General features: G+C 31.8%; 5 protein-coding genes across 7 annotated transcripts; 2 read left to right on the forward strand and 3 right to left on the reverse strand.

Annotated features, from left to right (window-relative positions):
- Nucleotides 1-249: 249 nt before the first annotated feature.
- LOC107961518 (NAC domain-containing protein 41) lies at nt 250-1,583 on the forward strand. The gene is made up of 2 exons (XM_016897629.2): nt 250-902; nt 990-1,583. Exons 1-2 carry the CDS (start codon nt 465-467, stop codon nt 1,155-1,157), a joined length of 606 nt encoding a protein of 201 aa, XP_016753118.1. The 5' UTR covers nt 250-464; the 3' UTR covers nt 1,158-1,583.
- A 4,663-nt stretch (nt 1,584-6,246) lies between these two features.
- On the forward strand, nt 6,247-7,253 carry LOC107961060 (NAC domain-containing protein JA2). The gene is made up of 2 exons (XM_016897302.2): nt 6,247-6,768; nt 6,856-7,253. The coding sequence occupies exons 1-2, from the start codon at nt 6,331-6,333 to the stop codon at nt 6,928-6,930; spliced, it is 513 nt and encodes a 170-aa protein (XP_016752791.2). The 5' UTR covers nt 6,247-6,330; the 3' UTR covers nt 6,931-7,253.
- A 1,798-nt stretch (nt 7,254-9,051) lies between these two features.
- LOC107960175 (plant UBX domain-containing protein 4) lies at nt 9,052-11,408 on the reverse strand. 3 transcript variants are annotated; one of them, XM_016896455.2, is made up of 5 exons: nt 11,192-11,399; nt 11,021-11,065; nt 9,984-10,269; nt 9,759-9,854; nt 9,052-9,599 (listed from the first exon to the last, which is right to left on the reverse strand). In XM_016896455.2, the coding sequence occupies exons 1-5, from the start codon at nt 11,338-11,340 to the stop codon at nt 9,216-9,218; spliced, it is 960 nt and encodes a 319-aa protein (XP_016751944.1). In that variant the 5' UTR covers nt 11,341-11,399; the 3' UTR covers nt 9,052-9,215. The 3 variants fall into 3 exon arrangements, with proteins under 3 accessions (XP_016751944.1, XP_016751946.1, XP_016751945.1); XM_016896457.2 differs by lacking the exon at nt 11,021-11,065 and having other exon boundaries at nt 11,192-11,408; XM_016896456.2 differs by lacking the exon at nt 11,021-11,065 and having other exon boundaries at nt 9,984-10,278.
- A 5,004-nt stretch (nt 11,409-16,412) lies between these two features.
- On the reverse strand, nt 16,413-18,993 carry LOC107960174 (uncharacterized protein DDB_G0285917). The gene is made up of 3 exons (XM_016896454.2): nt 18,516-18,993; nt 17,028-17,195; nt 16,413-16,923 (listed from the first exon to the last, which is right to left on the reverse strand). Exons 1-3 carry the CDS (start codon nt 18,849-18,851, stop codon nt 16,783-16,785), a joined length of 645 nt encoding a protein of 214 aa, XP_016751943.2. The 5' UTR covers nt 18,852-18,993; the 3' UTR covers nt 16,413-16,782.
- Nucleotides 18,994-22,362: 3,369 nt separating this feature from the next.
- Nucleotides 22,363-24,218, reverse strand: LOC107961517 (uncharacterized). The gene is made up of 2 exons (XM_016897628.2): nt 23,674-24,218; nt 22,363-23,067 (listed from the first exon to the last, which is right to left on the reverse strand). The coding sequence occupies exons 1-2, from the start codon at nt 24,104-24,106 to the stop codon at nt 22,682-22,684; spliced, it is 819 nt and encodes a 272-aa protein (XP_016753117.1). The 5' UTR covers nt 24,107-24,218; the 3' UTR covers nt 22,363-22,681.
- Nucleotides 24,219-26,967: the final 2,749 nt, after the last annotated feature.

Here is a 26,967-nt window from a genome sequence, read left to right on the forward strand (position 1 = left end):
CTTCTTCAGGGCAAAGCCAGTACAATTTGAATGAAATTTTAATTTTTTATACTCTATATTTTTATAAATTTTTAAAAGATTAAATCGAATTTTTATAATTTTAAGAGGGTTAAAGTGTAATTTTACTTTTATTAATTTTTATAATTTTTATTAAGTGTTTATCATGTAATAATAATCCCTTTTTTTGCGCAGATAAGATGATGTATTTATGTAATAATAATCCCTTTTTTTCATGTAATATATATATAAGTATTTTCATGTAATAATAATTCTTCTTTTTCTAGCTAACGTGATAAATTAAAATTATTTTAAATAATTTTTAAATTTCAAAATATGTATAAAAATTCCTCTATATATTGGATGCCAAGAAGAAAATTTAATTAGCTTTCTACAATTTTCAGGTTTCTACAACTTTTAATTAAGAGTAGTTACCTATTTTCTTCATTCATTCAGATACTGAATTTATGGAGTTCGATTCTTATGAATATCAGTTCTTGATGACGGGAATTCCTCCCGGTTATCGGTTTGAACCAACTGACATTGAGCTTCTTCAAGATTACCTCTGGAAGAAAGTGAACGGAGACCCGTTACCCTACAATATTATCTCCGAATGCGAAATCTATGGCAACCAAGATAAAGAGCCATGGAATGTTTTCATTGAGACTTCAACCGAAACTTTTTATGTTTTCACCAAGTTGAAGAAAAAGGGTAAAGGCAAAAATATTGATCGAGTAGCTGGGTGTGGGACATGGAAAGGTCAGAAAACCGATCCTATCATGTATGAGAAGATGAAAATCGGGAATCGGAAACTTTTTGTTTACGAAGTGAAGGGTTCCAACGAAGGCGTAAAAGGGCATTGGATCATGCATGAGTTTTCGCTTGTTGACGAGGAAGACAAACAAGTAGGCCCTAACCCTGATTTTTCCTAACTAGTATGTTTTGTTCATCTAGGGTTGAGATTACTAATTGTTTCTTCTTAAATATTGCAGATCGGTGATTATGTTGTTTGTAGTATTCGCAATAAAAATGCTAAAGATGACACTGACGACGAGGAGCCTCCGATGAAAAAGATGAGGTTCAATTCGGAAGACCACAATCCTCCTGAACCAACCAGCAGTGCCAGTCCTCTCCAAACCCTTTTCTCGGATTGGTCGTAGACAACCTCAATTTTTGAAGCAAATTGGTGACCGGAACAAAGTGGTGGTGAAGAGACTTGTTTGGCGGTACAGGTACATGAAGGTGGCTCGGGAATTTTTGCAGCAAATTGTAGGAAAAAAACTGTTTTGTATGTAATTTTATTTGCAGAAAACATTATGGAATTCGTTTTATGATCTGCTCAGAATTATGTTCTGTTTTGTATGATACAATAATATTCCTGCAAAATCACCAATTGAATTCTGGCTCAAATTTGTTTTACAAAAACCAAAAAACAAGATGTAAACAAGAAACCATTAACGAGGTTTCAGTTTACAGCTCGAAAATCCTATTCTCATTGCTTTGAACCCCACCTGTTACAGGTGCTTAACCTCTCACTCTTTTCAACACCCATATACCAATCCCAATTCCTATAGCTCCAGCTGCTGAAATTCCAGTTACAGTCCCGGTCACATTATCACATGAAATTCACTTTTTATATTTACGGATTCTATTTACCGAAATAATGTTTCGAAACCCCATTTTTTTTACAATACTAGAATTTGGGTCATTACAAATTGACATATATTCATTAAACTCTTTTGGGCATTCAACTTTTAGGGGTGAGTGTCCAATCAAATCGAGTGAAAAAATTTTGATTTAATCGAGTTGACGAGTCATATTTTATCATCCTAACTCAATTTAAATTTTTTTGAATCAGGTTTTTTTTTTCGAATCAAGTTAAGTGAAATGAAACAAAAATGACAATAAAAAATACAAACAATCCGAGCTGAAATCTTTAAGGCTTAAAACATTTGGCATCTCTCCTATTTCAATAATTACATTAGATTCAAACTTAACAAGACATAACACCTTTACTAAGGTTCACTCAAAGTATTCAAAATGTTTAAGGTTCACGTAAGGTGCACTAAACAGTCGAATAAGGTTCAAATAAAGTGTTATTATCATAGGTTTGCTTGAAAATATAATCTCCACCACTAAAGAAATGAGATGACACACCATTCAAGAGGTCTTTACAAGATTGTAACGGGACTTAAGTTAATGGTATAGAAAAGGTAAAAAATATTGGTTACAATCGAGAGTCGAGTTGATAATGTAACATCCCGAAATAGGGCCTAAATGGAACAGTGGTTGCGAAACCATAAATCTGAGGTAGAAAAATTTATTTTATTATTATTTTGAGTTTCATGATATGATTGCATGATTGTGTGAAAATTTCGTGATGAAATTCTATGCATAAAGTGCTTAAGTTGAGATTAGGGACTAAATCAAATAATTTGCAAAACTTGCATTCTAGAAATTTTTAGTATGAAATTGCTTTGGAATATTAATTAGGAGGGTTTAAATAACAATTTGACCAATTTTTAAGTTCATGGACAAAGTAGGACATGGATGGAATTTTTGAAAGTTTAATAAGGAAGACCATTTTGGTCATTTGGATATTAAATGAAATAAAAAGGGAAAAATAACACAAAATTCATCATCCTCTTCATTAGCACGAAATTTCAAGGGTTCTCCATAGCTAGGGTTTGTTTCAAGCTTTCAAGCTCCATAGTAAGTGATTCCAAGCCCCGTTTTTAATGTTCTTTACATTTTCGGAGTCCCGGTAGCTCGATAAAGCTTATGCTAGCAATAATTTAAGTTAGGGTTCATATTTGGAAAAATACCAATAGGTGAAAAGTGTTTATTTTGATGTTTTATGATAGAATATGAGGTTTTAAATTATGTTAGACAACTTGTGCTACTCGGTTTTAAGTGAAAACGAGTAAAAGGGCTTAATCGGTAAAAATACCTAATAGTCATAAGTACATGTTAGAGTGTGAATTTGATGTTGTCATAGAAGGGAAAAATGATCAGCGTGTCATAAAATATAAGAAAATAGGATGAAGTTTAAATTACGAGCTTTGGGGCAAAAGTGAAAATATGTGAAAGTTTAGGGGCAAAAATATAATTTTTCCAAAGTTTGGGTCAAGGACTGTTTTGATAAATGTGAATACTAAATAAGTTAAATTTTCTATTATAGATCAAGAAGAGCGAAATTCGGGAGTAGATCGGGGAAAAGAAAAAGTAAAGGACTAAATTGTAAAGTTTAGTCACATTTTTTATCGAGGTAAGTTTACAGTAAATAAAAGTAATGTTCTTTTATTTTACATTATTATTGTCAATTTCCAGCATTTATATACTTATTTTCTTTGAATATTTAAAGTCGAATTAAAGGCGAAGTGACAGAGAAAAAGCATTAGGAAGCCCCGTTTGAATCTTAAGAATGTTAGGATATTGGGGTTGACAGGACAGGACAGGACAGAAATAAGCCATGTAAGTCCATATCAGTTATATGGCTTTGGAGACAGGAATGAGCCACGTAAGCCCATATTATATATATCTGCCATTGGAGACAGGAATAATTCATGTAAGTCCATGTCGAAGACATGGCATTTGCAGGATATTGATAGACAGGAACGACCCTAGTATCCTTAGTATTCCGAGTGGTTCAACGGGTACACGTTAAATTACAGTGAATTATCAGCAAAAGGGAAGGTAGATTATATTTATGAATAGTGAAAGGTCAGGTAAGAAAGAAGGTAAGTGAGTAAAGAAGAAGGTAGAAAATGAGAAGCAAAGAAAGTTTATGAGGCTAGGTGACATTATGTATAATTATTTATTATGTTGAATGTTGTAATTTATTTGCTTGTAAGCTTACTAAGCCTAGTGCTTACTCTCTTTATTTTCTTTTTCTTATAGTTTTTATCAAGCCACTCAAGGATCGAAGGAAACGTCGGAGACCCGATCACACTATCGAAGAAATCACATTGGTATAGTTAGACGTTTCGTTTTGTGTATGGCATGTATAGGAACTTGGTTTCTTTTGATATGATATGATCAATGAATGATGTGTAAATACTTGCTAGTGATTAGCTAATAGAGTGGCTGATGATATACATGTTTAATAGTATGTATGATTAAGTAGTAACTATCACATGAAAACTAAGAAAAATGTGAAAGTAACTTAAAAACAGATTCAAGTATCAGAAATAACAGGATTTTGAAAAATCACAAGAAATTGTAGAGACATGGGTTGATGGTGAATAATATATGAAATTAAAGCTCGTTGTGTCTATTTTCATATGGAATAAGCAAAGCAGGTAAAGGTTTTGTATTTTATAGGGTATCTGAGTTTTGGTGAAATAGGGCTAGAGCGATTTCTGGATCCCCTGTTCTAACTTTAGAAATTCACCATAAATTTTACAAAAATAATTAGGTGGTTTAATTTATATGGTTAGAATCCTTATTGAATCTAGTTTTAATAGAAACAAACGGTATAGTCATATGATTTTTGTACAGAGAGAAAAGTGGTTCGAAGTAAGTAGAGGCTAGTGCAGTTGAATTCTGAAACAGGGGTAACTTTAACTAATAAACTATACTAATTGGCTAAGTCAAAAATTCTAGAAAAAAATTAGTAGATAGATATATGAGTCTAGTTTCAGGAAAAATTTACAGATCTTAATTTTGAGTTTTGAAACTCGAGAAATAAATTTTTAAGCAACCATGACGCAGAAAAATAGTTTATTCTGAAAATTAAAATAAGTGGTTTAGAGTTGTTTAAAAGGTAAGATAAGTTTAGTAACACCTCAAGCTTGACTCCGGTGAATTTTTCGGGCATGGGGGTGTTACAGATAAATTGTCAAACCATAAAAAAAATTTAATTGTTGAATTACAAGAATTTACATCAACAAAAAATAAAGAGAAGAAATGAGCTTTTACACCAAATATGATTCTAACGATTTAAGCTCAATCAATTTTTTTCATTCATTTTTGTCTCTCTTTTTATCATCAAATATTTTTTTAAATTTTTTTTGAACAAAGTAAAATTCAACAATATTAATGTGGTTTACGGGTTAACATAAACGGTTGACAAGAAGAAAAAAAATGTGTTAGGATCAATGGGGTTTACTAGGAGTTAATATAACAAGTAAGATGTTTAAAAGTTGGGTGGGTTAAATCTTAAGTGTCTTTATCATCTATATCTAATTAATAATGTGGTATTGACATGTATAACCGAAGCAAGTTGTAGAATAACAAATCAAGTTGACATACTCACAATCAAAAATAAATTGAGCACGTAAAATATAGGTTCTATAAGCTCAAAAGCTCACAAAAAAATTATGAATTAATGTCAAATTTACAAATTTAAAATTTTAAGATAACATATTTTTTAAAGGTGCACCTCGATTTATAGCGGCGTTTTTTTATCCAAACGCCGCTAAAAAGCTATTTTGTTGTGATTAGTATGTAATATATAACCGTATTATCCACCTCATTTATAGGAAGGATTATGATGTAATTAATGAACCTTTGATTAAGTGGATAAACCACATTATTTTATTATAAAATAATATTTTTTTTCTGGATAAGATGGTGTATTCACTGATTAAAATGTTAATTTTAACATGAGAAATACCTCAAAACACCAAAGATTATGGCTTAAAACACCTACAATTTGCTGCAAAAATTCCCGAGCCACCGTCATGTCTGTACCGCCAAATAAGTCTCTTCACCACCACTTTGTTCCGGTCACCAATTTGCTTCAAAAACTGAGGTTGTCTACAACCAGGCCGGAGAATGATTTGGACAGGACTGGCACTGCTGGTTGGTTCAGGAGGATTGTGGTGTTCTGAATTCAACCTCCATGGTTCTTTACCTTCATCGAGGGGCGAAGATGTAACAATTTTTCAATGGACCAAACGAAATTTTAATTTTTTATAGTCAATATTTTTATAAATTTTAAAGAATTAAATTAAATTTTTATAATTTTAAGAGGGTTAAAGTGTAATTTTATCTTTACTAATTTTTATAATTTTTATAAGTGTTTATCATGTAATAATAATCCTTTTTTTTGCGCAGATAAGGTGATGTATTTATGTAATATAATAATTCTTCTTTTTCATGTGATATATATATAAGTATTTTCATGTAATAATAATTGTTTTTTTCTAGCTAACGTGATAAACTAAAATTATTTTAAATAATTTTTAAATTTCAAAATATGTATAAAAATTCCTCTATATATTGGATGCCGAGAAGAAAATTTAATTAGCTTTCTACAATTTTCAGGTTTCTACAACTTTTAATTAAGAGTAGTTACCTATTTTCTTCATTCATTCAGATACTGAATTTATGGAGTTCGATTCTTATGAATATCAGTTCTTGATGACGGGAATTCCTCCCGGTTATCGGTTTGAACCAACTGACGTTGAGCTCCTTCAAGATTACCTCTGGAAGAAAGTGAATGGAGAACCGTTACCCTACAATATTATCTCCGAATGCGAAATCTATGGCAACCAAGATAAAGAGCCATGGAATGTTTTCATTGAGACTTCAACCGAAACTTTTTATGTTTTCACCAAGTTGAAGAAAAAGGGTAAAGGCAAAAATATTGATCGAGTAGCTGGGTGTGGGACATGGAAAGGTCAGAAAACCGATCCTATCATGTATGAGAAGATGAAAATCGGGAATCGGAAACTTTTTGTTTACGAAGTGAAGGGTTCCAACGAAGGCGTAAAAGGGCATTGGATCATGCATGAGTTTTCGCTTGTTGACGAGGAAGACAAACAAGTAGGCCCTAACCCTGATTTTTCCTAACTAGTATGTTTTGTTCATCTAGGGTTGAGATTACTAATTGTTTCTTCTTAAATATTGCAGATCGGTGATTATGTTGTTTGTAGTATTCGCAATAAAATGCTAAAGATGACACTGACGAAGAGGAGCCTCCGATGAAAAAGATGAGGTTCAATTCGGAAGACCACAATCCTCCTGAAACAACCAGCAGTGCCTGTCCTCTCCAAACCCTTCTCTCGGACTGGTCGTAGATAACCTCAATTTTTGAAGCAAATTGGTGACCGGAACAAAGTGGTGGTGAAGAGACTTGTTTGGCGGTACAGGTACATGAAGGTGGCTCGGGAATTTTTGCAGCAAATTGTAGGAAAAAAACTGTTTTGTATGTAATTTTATTTGCAGAAAACATTATGGAATTCTTTTTATGGTCTGCTCTGAATTATATTCTGTTTTGTATGATACAATAATACTATTAAATATCCTGCAAAATCACCGATTGAATCCTGGCTCAAATTTGTTTTACAAAAACCAAAAATCAAGACGTAAACAAAAAACCATTAATGAGGTTTCAGTTTAGAGCTCGAAAATCCTGTTCTTATTGCTTTGAACCCCACCTGTTACAGGTGCTTTACCTCTCACTCTTTTCAACACCCATATACCAATCCCAATTCCTATAGCTCCAGCTGCTGAAATTCCAGTTACAGTCCCGGTCATATTAACACATGAAATTCACTTTTTATATTCACAGATTCTATTTACGGAAATAATGTTTTAAAATCCCATTTTTTGACAATATTAGAATTTGGGTCATTACAAATTGACATATATTCATTAAGCTCTTTTGGGCATTCAACATTTAAGGGTGAGTGTTCGATCGAATTGAATGAAAAAATTTTGATTTAATTGAGTTAACGAGTCATATTTTATCATCCTAACTCGATCTGAAATTTTTTCGAATCAAGTTGAGTGAAATGAAACAAAAATGACAATGAAGAATACAAACAATCCAAATAGAAATCTTTAAAGCTTAAAACATTAGGCATCTACCCTATCTCAATAATTACCTTAAATTCAAACTTAACAAGTAACACTTTTATTAAAGTTCACTCAAAGCATTCAAAGTATTTAAGGTTCAAGTAATGTGCACTCAACAGTCGAATAAGAAATGTTATTACTATAGATTTGCTTGAAAATATAATCTCCACCACTAAATAAATGAGATGACGCACCATTCAAGAAGTCTTTACAATATTGTAACGGGACTTAGGTTAATGGTATAGAAAAGGTAAAAAAATATTGGTTACAATCGAGATTCGAGTTGATAAATTGTTAAACCATAAAAAAACCAATTGTTGAATTATAAGAATTTACATCAACCAAAAATAAAAAGAAGATTTACACCACATATGAGACTAACGATTTAAGCTCAATCAATAAATTTTTTATTTCATTTTTGTCTCTCTTTTTATGATCAATTTTTTAAAAAAAAATTTTGAACAAAATAAAATTCGGCAATATTAGTGTGGTTTACAGTTTAACATAAATGCTTGATAAGAAAAAAAAATTGTGTTAGGATCGACAGAGTTTACTAGGAGTTAATATAACAGGTAAGATATTTAAAAGTAACGTGGGTTAAATCTTAAGTGCCTCTATCATCTCAATATATCTAATTAATAATGTGGTCTCGATATGTATAATTGAAGTAAGTTGTAAAATAATAAATTAAATTGACATACTTATAATCAAAAATAAAATAAGTACGAAAATATATGTTTTATAAGCTCAAAAAAAATTATGATTTTGATGTCAATTTTACAAATTTAACATATTGATTTGCATGTAATATATATATAAGTATTTATAGGCGATTTAAAGCCTTTTTTTTTAATAAAATCGTACGATCCGCCGCATTTATAGGAAGGATTATGATGTAATTAATGAACCTTTGATTAAGTGGATAAACCACATTATTTTATTATAAAATAATATTTTTTTCTGGATAAGGTGGTATATTCACTCGTTAAAATGTTAATTTTAACATGACAACACCTCAAAAACACCAAAGATTATGGCTTAAAACACCTTAAAAAATTAATTTCAACTAGTCAAAATTTTTTAATGTTGAGTGTAATGAAGCACTGGTGAACAAATTGGCAGTAATGTGCGATTGTGGAGTGGGGGCTTTTCCATGCAAATATCTGGATATGTGGCTTGGGGCTGACCATGGAGAGTTGACATTTCAGGATCCTATAGTCGAAAGTTTCCGGAAAAAATTTATCTATGTGGAGAATCAAACAATTTGATCCCATTTAACCAGACTCAGCCATCAAAACCTGCTTCTTGTACATAGTAGCGGTTCATAATCGTTCAAAATTATGGAAAATCTTCACTCGGTACAATAAGCAGTTATAGTAATGAGTAGATCGACGAGTTCTATGCAGCCCAAGCTAGAATTTCTGTATTACCACGGAATTGGCCAGGCCTGCCTGCTCGACGGTTTGGGTTGGATCAACAAGAAGTTTAGGCGGGAATTCCATCATCTGCAGTTGATAAATTGTTGCACTCTCAGGTCTAGATGCATCAATGAACGAACGGATGTCTCCAACCGTATTGTGCAAATTGAAGCGAGCGACCATGCGAGTCCCGTCAGCCAACCTAAGCTGAATTGAGGTTGATGGTAAACTTTCGTCAACAACCAGGCCGGGAGAAGGATTTGGAGCAGTGTTGAGAGGACTGGTACTGCTGGTTTCTTCAGGAGTTGGGGAAGTACTGCTGCTACCGAGAGTTCTTCCGACACCCTGAAATGCTGCCTGGTGCTTCTTCTTTGGTTCCTGCATGAAAGACAAAACACAGGATTGATATCATCAAGTGGACTTCAAGAATCAGCCAGTTAGTGTTCAATGAACATAAGAAGAAGACAGATACATGTCTGAAGAAGGCCTTTTCGATCCCTTCCTAAATTCTATACAATGCTGAAAACAGAGACTTACAGGGTATTTCTCGTTTCTCTTTATCAGATTGACATGAACAGAAGACCTTTTATCAGCACTCTCAAGTTCTTTAGGACATTCGGACTTTCTGATGCTCTGCATCAACATTCAACCAAGTTATTAATACAACACAAAAAGGTATTTGGAGAACATATAGAATGAAACAAATGTTTGCAAGATGCATGAAAGAGAAACCACAAGAATGGAACGCCTAATTAGCATTACCTCTAAGAAGTGTGCATTTTCGGGATCATCCAACCTTCTCAGAGGACCATCATTTACAGTGAAGCCATTAGTCCAGAAAACAATGTTGTGAATAACAGTCTGAGGCTGCTGAGGTACAGAAGATACAGTTTCCCCTGAAAGTAATCTACCGGTTCCAGTAAAACTTGTTGAACTTGACGATGGATTAAGCTGTTCAATTGGCCGTTCTACGGCTCCCAGTTGCCTAGCTTGATTGAAAATCTCATCTACTTCATTATTCTTCGAAGGATCTTGAACAAGCATGCCACTGCAAAATCTAAAGAGTTATACTCGATCACCCTTAAGCATTTCATCATATTGAATTACAGGGTTGGTATTTTCTTTAAGATGAACACCTCGAGAAAGCTTAACATAGAAAAGTAAATGGTTTCATCAACAATGAAAAGAATGACAAATGTGTACATATAAATCAACCAGTTACTGAACCTCACATCAGAAGTGCGGACCAAAACTTAGCAGTTCATAGTTATACTGGAAATACATCAAAAAATGCAGCACTACTGACATTCCAATACTATCAATATAGAAAAATAATTATATATCTCCTGATGGCAGCATATAACACAAACTTTCGATGAAGCCTATGAATGTTGCCTAGAAAAATTGAAACTAATTTGCTATCATGAATACAAACACTGCATTTGCTTGCAGTGAATTTTTATGGCAGAGAAAAGCTACAGATCGTTTTCTCCATTGTGCCGAAACAAGGTAGCAAGTACTTATCAAACAACACAAAAATTGTACCCAATTCATCAAAATTTCTCAAACAAAACCTTTATGAATGCCTGTCTAGAAGTTGAATTCAACTTGCAATACGAACATATAAGCTCAAACTAGCATCATTTACAAAAGAGACAGGGCATAATACAAGTACAGTAAGATAATTTATCAATATCGTCTGAAATTCCGTATCAAGCAGCTAAAAGTAAAGTAAATTCAAGCTATCAAAGGACTAAATTCAACATGATCTGCTATTCTTAGATCAGATGCGCTAATACCTTAGGTTTAAGATGCTTAAAAATTTGTGCGATAAGAATCCACAGCTGATAATAACAATAACGATACGTACGCATCGATTAAATTCAGAGGAAAGAATTGGAATGAAAGTAAGCAAAACAATTTTGAAAAATAAAAATAAAAATAGGCGAGAGAAAGAGATAAGAGAGGACCTTTTCTCGCCGCCGGTGTAGTACTCCTGAGGATTATCGGAATCGCTGCCGGAATCAGGTCCAGACGGCCTGTTGAGATCTGCGAGCGTACGGATGCCACCGGAACGGCTGCTTGACGGCTTAGCAGGTTTCTTGTCATGTGAAGCCATTGGTATTCTCTGATTAAGAATGAAGCTTAAAGAGACTAATTGCAGAAAATGGATATGGAATCGACACTCTTTTCGCTAACATTTAAATTCAAAAATAGTAATTACTTCACTTTACCATATGTTTTTGGTTAAATTAGGCGATTAGTCCCTGTAGTATACATAAACATATATAATCTCTATACTTTAATTTAATCATTTTTAATCCTATACTTTTCAAATGTTAAAACTTTAGTCCTGATAAAACGATAGCCATTAAAGGTTCTTAAGTTAAATGCTTCTATTTTCACATAATACTCGCAAAAAAACTATATTATTTTACTTAATGGATTTAATTGTTATCTTTTAAGTCGAGACTGAAATTTCAAAATTTAAAAAGTATAATGATCTAATTTTAGACCAAACACTAAACCCGCAACTTACGAGATCAATAGTAAAATTTGACCTAAGGGATTTAATTGCTAACATTTGGTTTCGAACTCAAATTTTAAAATTTAAAAAGTACAATAACTGAAATTGATCAATTTAAAAAGTATAAATACTAAAATTGATCAAATTAGAATACAAAAGTTAAATCGGCAACTTATGCATAATATAGAGATTAATGGTAAAAATTGACCTTTCTTTTTCTTTCTTTGGTTCACCAATCACTGTCACCGCTAGTAACCTATTATCACTAAACTTGTCCATGGCTCGAATAGCCTACCTAGCCCAATAGGCCAAACCTAATTCGAGTTGGGCTTGGATAAATATTTTTATATCTTGGACCAAGCTAATTTGAGTTTAATTTAAATAATAAAAATTTTAAATTAAATTAAATTGATTATAAAAATATATAAAATGTTGATATAAAAATAGTTTTTAATATTTTATTATTTTTTTAACAATGAAACGAGTTTTGCCGACTGAGTCTTAACTCGATTGGCATCCATATTGTTGCTAGTGCAAGAGAATGTGGATTTGAGTGCACTTAAGTACATTTTATCCTCCTATATAAGGGTTCGGGAGGGGTTATAGGTAGTTCTAAACTTTGTATTAAAACAACAATGAAATGAATTTTTTGGGTGAGTCAAAAACGGGCCTAAACTTGAATTTTTTTGAAACCAGACCTCGACCCAACCCATAAAGAAGTCAAGTCACCACCTTCTTCAATTAAAACCCATATGAACTTAATTAATTTGACCCATTGCCCATTTCTTAACAAATATTGTCATTGTTACATTAACTTAAATTAAATTTAGTTGCTTTTATAATGTTATTATATTTGGGTTAGTGGATTTTGATTTGTGAATTTAATTTTATGATCGTATAACAGTAAAAAGATAATAAAAAATCTGCATCATCTCTTTATTAACTGTTGAGAGGAGGTCGACTCTCTTTAGAGAGAAGATTTTGAAGTGTCGTCCATTAGAGAGTTAATGGACTCCTCAACAGAAGGTATCGTCTCTGTGTCAAGGTTTTGTCCGACCTCTATGGAGAGCCATTATACGATTCACAAAAGAAGGCACCTCGATTGGTAGAGATAGGTACCTGCAAACTCACAGGAGAGGTATTAGTATTGTGCACAACATTAAATCGTACCATGGTTGCACAATACTAACACCTCTCCCATGAGTTTGTGGATACCTATCTCCACCAACTGAAGCGCCTCTTAGTGAGACCGAAAACTCACACATGATAACTGAAAACTCGACTCTAATTCGACTCTAATTTTCTTGAGTTTTAATATTAAATTCGACTCTAATTTTCTTTCTTTTTAAAGCCTCCACCTTGGATTGTTTCATCTTGAAACTTGCAAGAATTTGTTTTATAGAACCAATATATTCTCTATTTATGTTTAACCATTAACGAAACTAATTCTTTCAGTGATTCCACTCTTAACAATATCAATTTTAAAATTTAAACTTAAATTTTCTTTATGAGTGTGCAATACGCATTACCATTGCACCTAACATTTATTGATAAAAATTAAAAAATAAATCATAACTAATATACATACACACACAAAATCATTATTATAAAATTAAAATATAGTATTTTAATAAAATAAATAAATTGATATGAATTTTATCTAAACTGAAGGTAAAAATACTATAGAGGTCCCTATATTATGAGTCAAATTGCATTTTCCTCCTTTACTCAAAAAATGGGCAATATGGTCCCTGTATGTTAAATTGAAGAGTAAATAGGTTCTTTTTATTAAAAATTTCATCCATTTTTACTGTTAAGAACTAGTGTGGCGGACAAAATAACTAGATACGTGTACCTTATGCTAACATATAAGGACTAGTTTTTAACAGTAAAAATTGATAGAATTGTTAACAAAAGGACCGGTTCACCCTTTAATTTAACATGTAGGGATTAATTCAACTATTTTTTAATAAAGTAGACAAAAGTATAATTTTACCCTAAACTTAATCCGGTCCCAACATCAAAACTTTCTATAAAGAAATAGACATGGCTATACTCCATGCAGAAAAAGCCATTCTAGTCCCCAACAAAACTAATGTAAAATACAACAAAGTAGAAGCAAAGAGAAGGACAAAAAGGTCAATTCATGTGGACATTTAATCATTAGTCAAAAACAAATATTTAATCTTCTTTTTTAACTTCGTATTACTCAAACATTATCCAAAATGTTAGAACAGAAACACAAAGTACTTTGGTCATATCGAATCATTGTCTGAATAATTAGAAACTAAAGCCTTTTGAAGCTCACCTAGGATCCTCCGATTTGTCAAAAAAAGCTTACAACTTTCTCTTTTTTGGTCTATTAAAGGTGACCATTTCTAGAACACAAAGGACTCCTTCAAGGGGTTTTGTTTGAAGAAACCAGAAAATAATCATCTTCCATTGTTACTCTCTCATCATCCATGAATGTAAGCTTTCTTTGTTTTGTTTCATGTTTTTTGTTATTTCATGTAGCCGTTTTGTTTGTTGAAAAAGAAAATTGAGAATCCGTTTGCATGAATAGTTTGAATTTGACGTGCTAAAAATATGTAAATTTACGAAAATTATATCAACTTTTTAACAAATTAAGTCTAAATTGTTCATATGATAATTACACTCGTGTTTACAGTTTGATCCACATATTTTAACGTTGTTTTTGAGTTAGCATTTAATATGTCTATCTAAGTGTAGTTAACTTGAAAATATATTCCTAATAAACACGAGTTCCAACAATGTAGACCAAAGAGTATTGTTGAGAGAAGGCTACTCTATTTGAATAAGTTTTTGAAGTGGCATTTGTCTAAGGGCCAATGGACCCCTCAACTAATCTATATTGTCTCTAGTTAGAGTTTCATCTTCTAACTCTACAGAAAATCTGAATGCCTAAAGCAACAGGTTCAATAGAGCGGGAGTACTTCGTTAGATCAAACTGTGTATAGTGTACGATCACCTACCAATAAGATGTAAGCATTGACACTTGGGTTTAAACCCATGTCTTAAATTGCATCAATTGGCATTTATGCCACCACTTGATAAGGTGGTCGTGTGCCACACAAATTCCATCTCAACAAGGTTCTCCCACCCTGTTGAACCCATCGCCTGAAGCACTTAGGCTCTTTGCAGAGTTGAGAGAAGAAATCTAGGCCAAAGACAATACCAACCTGGTGAGGGATATGTCAGTTTTGAACAGACAACACTTTAAAAATTTTTCCAAAAAAAGTCAACCTCCCCTCAACTAGTATCAATAGAAAATGTACAACTTTCAATGGACAATTAGTCATTAAGATTGCATCATTTCCATTTCTAGGTTTAATATTTGATCATAACTATTTTGTCTCGTCATTTCAATTTTCACTTGACAACATGATGGAATTTTGAGTATAGAAACATGATGAAACAGCAACAATACCTCCATTTGGGGAATGGGATGAAACTGATCCAACATCAGGTCAAAAGTTCACTGCAATATTTAACAAAAAGAAAGAGGAGAAGAATGCTCCCTCCTTCACTTTCCCTATTAGTGCTCCTCCAAAATCATCCCATTCTTCAAATTTTCTTCGGAGCAAACGTCCCAGTCCTTCCTTTTACTCCAAGGTAGTTCTTTTTCCTTTTTGCTATATTAAAGCATCTTTCGTGTCTCTTTTACTATCCATGTCCATGAAGACCTTTTCGAAATCATGAATGTCTCCCCTCAATATTGTTTTCTAAGAGTACAATGTATCTTACCAAGGTAAAAGTATCATGCAGGTCCCCTATATTAGGAGTCTCTAAGCAAATTAGTTTTTATACGTTAGATCAAAGAGTAAACTAGTTCTTCTGTTAAAAATTTTATCAATTCTATTGTTAAAAATTGGTCATTGTACATCAAGATGACTTACGTGTGACACGCCATATATTATTGTCTGGTTATTCCATCAATCACGTCAATTTTTAACTGTGCAAATAGATGAAATTTTTAATAATAAAAATCAGTTTGTTCATTGAACTACCTATAGGAATTAATTTATTCATTTTGTAGTAAAAAAGGCAAAATGTAATATGACTCTTAGTACAAACACCTCCGTAATACTTTTGTTGTCTTATCAATTCATTATCTTAATAATGATAAATTAAAATTATTGTTTTTTTTATTATCATGCAGATATGTTGTTGTTTACCAGCACGGTGAAGTGACTAAAATACACAATGGAATGGGTGGAAGTATCTATGAAATTCTTCTATTATAAGTACTAGATCAAATTAATTATTCTATTATTATATCAATTAATTTAATCCTTGTACTATTAAAAACATCAAACTAAAACAAAGATAATGTTTGCTGGTTTAAAAATGACATAAAAATTATTTCTCATTTACAGTTAAATCACAAATAAAACATTTTATCTGCAAAATCATAAAAAAGCTTTCAAAATAAAATTTCGTGAAGCAATAAATGATATTTTTTAAGGGACTAATTTGATACATTTAAGACAATTCGTACATGAATGAAACGTGAATCTTTAATGGTTTTTGTTTTTAATTGCTTTTATTGGAATCTTTATCGAATTTGCTACAAATAGTAAGATTCAATTCTGCATGTCACTGGTGTAGTAGGACAGTAGGGACCATTTTGATAATGGAAAGAATTAAGCAACCTGAGAAAATAAATTTCCATAAAAAGACATTCAAAGGACCAATTTAATTTGTATGTCCCAACATATCCTGTCCCCCAACATATCCTACAAATCTAGTGGGGAAACAAACAATATGGATGGGATGTTCTACCAAAACAATAGATTGTTCTGTTCTGTTCTTAATCAAATACAAATTGCAATCAGCTAATCAATGGAGTATCAAATAAAAAAGAACTAAACGTACAAAGATAAGCCATTTTCGAATGCATTTAGCTTTAAGAGTTAAAAGACGACCAACCGATAAGAAAGGCCGGAGGAAAAATTGAATCTCTAAGAAGAATGCCGAGCCAATGTCTCTACTTTATCATCTTTATCGATATTACTAGCGGCTACTCGATTTCACTCTTTCCAACTGTCCATGGCGATTTGGTTTCGAATCAGACTCACCATCATGGGCTGTCAAACCTAAACTCAAATCCAATGTGCTTTCGTTCAGATCTTGTCGTACCATTTTATCATCCTCCTGAGACAAAAATTGAAAATATAATAATAAGTGTAGAGGCAAGGAGTCCCTGTCCCGAACCGCCCCCACCCCAAAGGGAAAGACATCAATAATTAGCAGCTTACCTCATTTTCTTCCATAGGCACATCGTTAATGTCAGGTTTTTCATCAAAACCATCTGTCCTGGAAGTTGGCTCGGCTACACTGGGGTCAGACTCACTCGGTTTAGCTTCATCGTCTTCTGCAGCCTCATTTTCAGCAGCTTCCCTTTTTTGTTCTTCTAACACAGCAATCTGCACGGTCAAGCAATCAAAACAATTATACGTTTTATGAACCGAAAATTAACTGATCCCTAAAATATGCCGTAAAAACCCACTTGACAAAAGCAGTTGTTATCCTTGTTACGAACAAAGGCATGAGCATTGTACATCGTGCCAATGGAAACCAATTGACAACCTCGACAACAAACTGCACAAGCTAGATTTTAAAGGGATTCAAGGCCAAAGCAAGACTCTTCTAACACCGACTGACATACGGGTTTAGCTCTGTCGGCAAGATTATTATATGCTACATATCATGCTACAATAATTTCACATACTAGATCAGATGGTAAAAGTACCATGGAGGCCCTAAGGTACACGTGGCGTGCCACATGTTATTGTTTGATTATTCTATCAGCCATGCTAGTTTTATCAGTACAAATGGATGAATTTTTTAATGGAAATGACCAATTTACTCTTTGATCTAATGTATAGGGAATAATTTGCCCATTTTTTAAATAGAAGAGGCAAAATGAAATCTAACTCCTAGTACCATGTACTTTTACCTAGACCAAATAGGTTTAACCACTACTAGAACCAAGTTGCTTAAAGCAACTGCATAGAAATCGTTTCTCCCGCTGCCAAAAGGCTACCGCTTTGCAAGGCTCAAAAAAGCTCATTTATACTATGCAACCTCCCTATGGCTTTTTGCAGAGAGATTGTTTCCGCAACACAAATCCGTGACCTTCTAATCACAAAGTACCAACCATATCAATTGCTACCAAGGCTGGCCCTAATCCGAGAAAAGAAAAAGGGATACCCTTTATGAAACCTTGAAATGTATCTATGAGCATAAGGACGACAAGCAGCTCTATTTTTCTATATCCTTTATACATAATACCCAAATTAGCTATGCAATTAAAATTAGCTTCTAAACAAGTTAAGAACAGATTTTGACAAATATACAAATATATATATATGAAACTCTTAAAATTTCAGCCTTCGATCAAAGAAAAAAAAGATCAAAATAAACATTATAGAGTCAATGTATATTATAGTATCAAAATCCAATCACCCAAAGCTCCATCAGTCATATTAATCTTGAGAAATCCTTACTTTCAAAGCAGGTTCCATTGAATCTAACCACAAAAGAAAACCCTAAAACCACTATAAACCCAAACCCCAGCTCACAGATCCAGTAATTTATACCAATAAACACCAAAATCAGATCCTAATTCACAGTAAATCCCCACCAAGAAAATCAATACAAAGTATAAACAAAGACGGAAAACTTCAAATCACAACCAAAAAATTCGAAATTGACGAAACCCAAGGAAGAAATAAAAAAGTTACCGGAATGTATTTAAATTTCCGCCTCGGAGGCTCCTCCGGCGCCGCTACCGTATCCTCCTTAGGAGAATTGTTCGTATAGTTGTTATTGTTTTGGCTTTGGGTTATTGGGGTCCATTTAAAAAGGACAAGATGAGGACCGTTATTACCGTTAGAAGTACCATTGCTGTTGCTATGGTGATTTTGAGAATGATTATTGTTGTTACCGCCGACACCGCCGGTGTTAGAAGGGGAAACGTGTACCCATTTCTTCTTCCATTTTCTTACCGGTCCGGTGAACACCGTGACCGGTCCATACCGAGTGGAGGACCGACCAAGTCGAGCTCCTACTCCTTCCATTAAACTCAGCCGTGTTAGATCGGTGGCGAATTTGCCGTGAGTCGCTCTAAAAATAAAAAAACGGAATTTTCGCTTATTTGTTTTTTTCTTTCCCCTCTTCTCACTCTTTTTTATGTAGAAAGTTTGGGCCTGGATTTGGTGTGGCCAGGTCCAGAATGCAAGGGCGAATCAGAACCGTTAAATTTGTGTACTGGCTCATGATGTGGTAATATTACTGCCTTTTTATTGTGATGGTGATTACTGTAATGATTGGAAATTGGAATGACTACTTTCTATTGCTTGAAGTCATTTTCTCCTTTTTAATTATTTTTTTCCTTTTCCGGAAAGAAATAAATTCCATAATTTTTATCAATCTTACTAATTTAATAAATAGTTAAATAACAGCTATTCAATGTTGTCGGAATCTGATCGGATTAGTTTATCGAACTAATTAAATCGAAAATTAATAATGGTACAGATTCGATTTATTCAATATAGTCATTAAACCACGAATCAAAATGAATTCAACCAGTTTAATCCAATTTATTAGCCTAAATTCGTAAAAACTTTCCCGAACAAATAAAACCCAAATAAATTGGTCTAAATAAATAAACCTAACATAAAAAATAAATATACTAAATGTTAAAATATGTTATAAGTCACCGTACCTTTCAAAATTTTGGAATTTAGCCTGTTTATTTTTCATATTTCAAAATTCAAATTCAACAGTTAATACTGTTAGAACTTTTTGATAAATTCAAGTTAATCGTCCATTTTTTTTATTTTTTTTATAGGGCCAAAATTTAATTTTACGATAGTAAAAATATAATTTCGCCATTTTAATAATTTATATCTTTATAAATTTTAAAAGAATAAATCAAAATTTTATTATGTTTAGGGGCCTAAAGTGCAATTTTACCTTTACTAATTTAAAATTTTAAAAATTTTAAAAGGCCTAGATGAAAAATTTTCTATTTTAAGGGGATCGGGCTCCTACCAACCCCCTAGTTTCGCCCCTGCCTAGGGGTGAGTATTTGATTGATTCGAATGAATCGAGTTAAAAAATTTTGAGTTAGTCGAGTTGACGAATCATATTTTAGCAACCGAATTCAATTTCAATTTTCTTCTAGTCGAGTTAACAAATCCTATTATTTATACTCAATGTTGTGTTTACGTGGACCGATTATTTAACTAGTAAACGAAGTACAATATTATTTAACTACATAAACAAATATAATAATTTTGCCATTTAACTTAATGAGTAAAAATTTATCAAAACGACATAGTTTTGCATTTTCTTTTTCGAATTTTAGAATAACTCGAATTCTGTAATTCATAATCGAGTTAAACCGAAAATCTTAATTTTTTTTTATTTAAGTTGATCCGAATAACTTGATTAACTCAAATAACTCAAACTATTTAATTTAAAATTTATTTTTTATCAAATTTTTCAAATCGAATCGGATTTTGCTCACATCTACCCCTGTCAACAAATTTAACAGCGTAAATAATTGAACAAATAAATCTCACGATTAATCTTGTAAGTGTTTTATTTTTTTTAATTATATAAATATAAATTGATTAACTCGAGTTCATCGATTAATTGAATATCAATCATATTTTTCTAAATAATTTAAAAGGTATAATAATTTTAAAATATTTTCTAAAATACAATATTTTTAAAAAGTACCCATAAATTCCTATATATTGTGGAAACCAATGTCGACATTATTCTCCATTGAGGTATACTATGTTGTAATCTTACTCTAGCGCCTAGTTTGGAAACTGAGAACAATCATAGAGTACTTCTGTATGGTATACTTCTTTTTTAATATTAATCTCGTTAGATTTTTATTATATCTATTTCTTTACACGATATCTAAAATTATTTATAGTCTCTCTCTAATCTATATAGGAAGATAATGCATTTTAGCATACTCGAATTTTGTCCTACTGCATTAACAACAATACTCATACCAATCAAGTTAAAACTCAATCTGACACTTTTTATAGTATAATTTTTAACATAGAGTTTTTATTGTATACTTTTGAATTTCAATTATTTCAACATATTTTCGAACATAAATACTGCCAAATGAGAAAAAAAAATGAGCCCTAAGCTAATAATTACTTGAAGAAAATAGCCGACGCAAATTGTCCCCAAAATCGTCACTATATGTGTACAATTAAACCCATGCATCGAATATTAGCTACGATTGCAACCCAATGGCATTTGCATTGAATACATCACTCAAATAACCAACTTTTAAACCAGCTTTATTATTAGCAATGAAATCATCTCTGCACTTTGCAGGCGCCAACATGAAAACCATTGTCAAGTAAACCCCAAATAGTGCATTAACTCTTATCAAATTATAAAGAAACTCAATAGGCCAATTATGTTGACAACAAATGTAATGAAAATTCCAACAATTATAAATACCCTTTTATAACTTATCTTTACAAATATCGAAACCCTAAGCTGATAATTACTTACAGAAAATAGCAAACGAAAATTGCTTCGAAAATTGTCACTACATGTACACTTAAACCCATGCATGGAATATCATTATCATAATCTACGATTTCAACCTAGCATTTGCATTAAACACAGCACTCAAATAACCACTTTCAAACCACCTTTATTATTAGCAACGGAACCGTCTCTAAATAGGACAAAACCGTCGCTAATTGTTCATACCAAACCACAAAAGAAAGCTATTTAGGATTTTAAAATGAAACTAAGATCTATCCAAATGCCAAATGATCCATTTCAGAGTGATCAAAACCAGACAAAGTACAGTTCCTTGAAAAAAGAAAGGGTACAAAACTATACATAAAAATAATATAATTATTATCAAATCATAAAGTAACCAAGTTGGCCAATTATGTCAACATATTTCACATAATTGTAAAAATCCACTGTTAATTATTGATGGCGTTTATTTCGTCGAATCTTAAATTATTTTTCGTAATAGGGTTACGAGAATATAAGATTATGGGTGTAATGTGTAATTATCTTATTTGGTTCATTTGGTTAGAATGTAAGATTACTTAGAAGCATATTTTACTCAATTATCCTTGTTATGGATTTTTTAACAAGTTTAGTTTCTTTAATTTTTTTAGTCTCAATTTTCATAAAATTATGATAAATTATTACGATTATTACATTTTATTACAATGTATATATATTAATAAATATACTGTTTTGAATTAAATTTATAAATCATAATTACAATAATTCATGAAAAATGATTGCAACACCAATCATAATTATAGCTATAATCATAACTAATACATTAGTAAATAAATTATAATGATTAGAATGGTAACGTATGACAACTACCAGTTCACTATTAAGAAAAAAAAACATTTTTTTGGTTTTTAATCCGTCTTAAAAAAAGCTTGAATAGATTAGAGTAGTAAAAATAAAATACAAATTGGTCCAAAATTTAAGATTACACCTATAATCTAAGATTATTTAAAGAATAAATCGTAATGAAATTACATCATATATTACAAGATGGTCGAAATATGAAATATAACATTATGATCCGTGATATTACATTTGGCAAACCAATCACCCCCAAATGTAATGAATAAATGCTAACAATGTGAAATAATTCGGACCTTGTGGTGATCATTAGTTACATAAAGCAATCAACAAAAATTACCTCCAAAATCGTCACTATATACATACACATAACCCATGCATAGAATATCATCTTTATTAGCTATGACTGCATAAACGCAGCACTCAAATAACCAACTTTCAAACCAATTTTACTATTAGCAACGAAACCATCTCTGCAATAAAATGAAACCGTCGATAATTCCTCGAACCCAACCGATCACTTCGTCGCTGTTGCTACATTCTTTGAAGCATTTTTGGCCAAGTTTTCGTCATTTGTTGTACGCTTATAATGAGCAAACCATTTAGCCTGCATGTACCCAAGTCTTCTCCAAGGTGGCACTTTCATTTCCTTACTTTTCATCGATTCCCTCATCGATTTACACATCAATCTCGTGATTTGCTTAAGTTCTTCTGGTTTACAGACGAAAACCCGTGGGAAAATCTGGGTAAGTGAGTCGTAACTCGTTGTTGGTCGAGCTATTTCGAACTCACCGCCGAGGTTAAGTTCGATGATGTAACGAGCCCCGTTCACGTTCACGTCTATGTATTCGTGACGTCCGGCTGGGTGCCTCCCGAATTTCTCCCACCGTGATTTGCACAGTCCTGTTCAAGCAATGTTGTTATTAAAGAAAGGAGTTTAAAAGGTTAAATTATGGTTTTAATCCCTTTACTTTGTTTAAATTTGAGATTTTCGCTTGTAGTTTAATTTGGTCCCTCCACCTTTTATAATGTGATTAATTACCAGGGGGAAACATTGTTGGAGCAGAGGTCCTTGGCCCCTCCAAAAATTTTGGAAAATTTTTATTATACTCATTTTTGAAAATTTTAATTAGGTCCCATCAAAATTTTAAGAAAATTTAATTAAGCCTTCCAAAAGTTTTAAAAACTTTAATTATACTCTCCAAAATTTTTGAAAATTCTCATGAATACTCTCCAAATTTTTATAAATTTTAATTAAACCCTCCAAAGTTTTTGGAAATTCTTATTAAGCTGCTAATTTAAAAAAAAATAGACCTTTGAAATTTTCGAAAACTTTAAGCAAGCTCGTTCCACATTTGTTAATTAGTCCAAATAATTGGGCATGATTTTTGGGAAAGGGATGCTTTTAAAGATAAAATTAAAGTATATAGGTTAAATTAGGGACCAAAATTGAATTTTACATATTTAAAACCAGTAGCAGAAATGGAGAAAGCAAAAAAAAAAACTTACCAGCATCAAAGCCATTATCTCTCAAATCAGACATAATCCGACGTTTAAAATCCTCCGACGACATATCCAAAACATTCCGGCAAGCCAGTTCTACAAGTCCGACGATCTTGACCTTTACGTTATCACCTTTGTTCTTCTCCACCAATCGCTTTAAAGCATCTTTGGTCTCCGACCAATAACCCTCCGGCTCCGACTCCGACCCATCATCATGCTCATCATCTTCCTTCTCTGGAGCCGTCTTATGACCCTCATGATCATCAGTTTCGATAAAATAATTTACAAGGTCCGAAAGATCTGACAAATCTTCCGACGAATGATCACTTCCGCTACTACTCTCGCATTGCCGTGCTACTGCTACCACCGTCGACGCACGTGCCGCCTCGTCAAAAGCCGCCGCTATCTTATTGAACCTCACCGGAATCCTTGCCATCATCACCAACAAAATTAAACCCTTTTTTTATATGATCGAAGGGGACGTATAAATGTCTTTTATACTGAAAAAAAAAACAAAAACAAAAGGCTAAAGCTTTTGGAGTTTTGACAATGGCGTTGCTATGTGGTCATTTAGATCAGTGGATTCCAAGAATATGTCGTAAAGATTACAGAAAATGGTGTAATTAAATATGGAATTAATTGTGTATTTATAGAGTATCTGAGATATATGGGTATTGAATGGGATTTGACTTAATTCTTCACTGTTTTGAATGAACTTCACCTGCTTTTAGGTCTAGATTCATTGAATACATAAGGGATTTATGAACCTGTACGATATACATTTTTTTAGAACTAATTGCACCAATCATCCTCAAACTATGATCTTCATTCTAATTTAGTCCTTAAACTTTAAAACATTTTAATTAGGGATAAATAGGTAAAATTATCACGGAGGCCATTTTACTATGAGTCAGATTACATTTTACCTTCCTTAACTCAAAAAATTAGCAAATTGATCATTTGTATTAAAAATTCCATCCATTTCTACTGTTAAAAACTAATGTGACTAACAGAATAATTAGACAGCTACACATGGCGTGCCATGTGTGCCTTATTTTGGTTTATAAGGACCAGTTTTAAATAGTAGGAATTGACGATTTTTTTAACAGAAGGACTAGTTTGCTCTTTAATCAATGTATAATGACTAGTTTGCCCTTTTTAAAGTAGAGGGGATAAAATGCAATCCGACTCCTAGTACAAGGGCCCCCATGGTACTTTTACCAGGATAAGTATCAAAACTATACATGAACTTTAATCCAATGTGCAATGCCATTCATGAACTTTGATTTTATGCAATTTTATACCTAAAATTTTGATTTGATTCAATTTTCATAAATCACTAACAATGTTGTCGAATTAGCACCATTTTACGTGGATATATTGCGTACATGATCAATTCTATTAATTCAATATGAAAAATAAATGGATGTATGTATTTAAATGTGTACAATTGAATCAAAATCAAAGCTTCATGTATACAAATGAATTGCAATTCAAGTTTCATGTGTATAATTGCACCAAAACAAAATTCATGTACCGAATTGCACATTGGACCAAACTTTATGTATAAATTTGGTACTTATCCCTTTTAATTACATCCTCAAACTATCGATGTTATATTAATAAGATCTTTTCATTACTAAAATCGTTAATTTATTTTGAGATTTTCGAAACTTTTACAAAAACTATCCTTTCACTCTTTTTGTTTTTTTACTTTATTTTTAGTTTTTAATTTTAAAAATTATACGACAACATTTTACTTTTCTTTTTATTTTAAATTACATCATATAATTAGAATGTTTTTAAAGTTTGGGGATCAATTTAAAATAAGGGTCAAAGTTTGGAGAATGTCTGGTGAAATTAACTCTCTTTTTTTACATTGTAATGTTTTTTTTAATTACGATTAAATAGGCTAAATATGCCGATTTTTTTAATTAGTCAAATAGTTCATTTTTTTCAAGATTTAAAAAAATAGATCGATTTTAAAGAGTGTGTGTGAAAGTATATCCAGCAGAATAAGCTTTCATGTTAACTGTGCAGAAAGCTCGCCCAGTTGATCGTGCTTTCATACACTCTCTCTAAAATTGATTTATTATTCTAAATCTTAAAAAAAAAAAAGAAAAAAAAGGACTTATTTAGTCAATTAAAAAATATCGGCATCTTTTAATTACTGTATTAATGATGTCATATATGTCTGAATATCTACGTGGGAAATAGTAGCCGACGTTGTTCAATGATTATTACTATTTTAAAGGGGCTAGAGCTTTGCTAAAAAAAACCAACGGTTGTGAAGTTGTTTTGGAATGACCAAGTTCAATGAACCTATATGTCAATGTCTAGGTACAATGAATCTGATTTCTCCTGATGATTGAGCATTATCCATGAGAGAAATTCTTAAAGGTTTATGGATCCAATTTATAATCTAAATCTGAATACGTGGATCCAATTTAAATAATATTAATTTTCGAATATCCAAATTTAAAATAAAAATAAAAATTTTAAGATTTTTAATTTTTTTCGAATATTCAAATCCGCAAAATTCGAATATGAATCAACTAAAATTATTTTTTATATGTTCAATTGGATTCGGATCTCCAACTCCGAATCCAAATTTACATTTGTTATTCGAATAAATAATGTGAATTTAAATAATGAATATTCAAATTATCTATTCATCTATATCCATTTTGAATCTATAATAAATAATAAGTTTAAAATCTGAATTCAAATACATTTGAATCTGCAAAAAAAAAATCGGATATCTAAATCCGAGATATAAGTTACGATCCGTAATGAATTCGGAAGCTTTGTAATAGCTTATACATTTGCAATATTTAATTTTTTAATGTATTAAAATTATTTTTTGAGAATTATATTTCATAAACCATACTAGGTAATTTCGTATTAATCGTATCGTTGTTACTCTCTATTTCGATACTAAATTGAAACCTTAAGTCATACATATTTTATGTTTTGATGAAAATTCAAGCTTATAGCTTTATACTAGTCGTACCGATGTGTTTCGCCCAATTTTATCTGTATCGATCGAAATAATATCTGTCGATGGCTACATAAATATAAAGAGTACTAATATATTGATTTTTAAATTAAAAAAAATTTACCGGAATAATTTATGGATGATGTGTTGTTTAATGTATGAGATGACATTTTAATTTATTTCCGATGTGTTGAATGATGGATGATCTTTGTTTAATTCACGAGTATTTTAGATTTGAAATCTATTTATTTTCATTTATTTGATATTTGTAAATATTTTTAAAATATATTTATATATTTGAA

Source organism: Gossypium hirsutum, chromosome A06, assembly GCF_007990345.1.
Source record: "Gossypium hirsutum isolate 1008001.06 chromosome A06, Gossypium_hirsutum_v2.1, whole genome shotgun sequence".
In the NCBI taxonomy this organism is placed as follows: domain Eukaryota; kingdom Viridiplantae; phylum Streptophyta; class Magnoliopsida; order Malvales; family Malvaceae; genus Gossypium; species Gossypium hirsutum.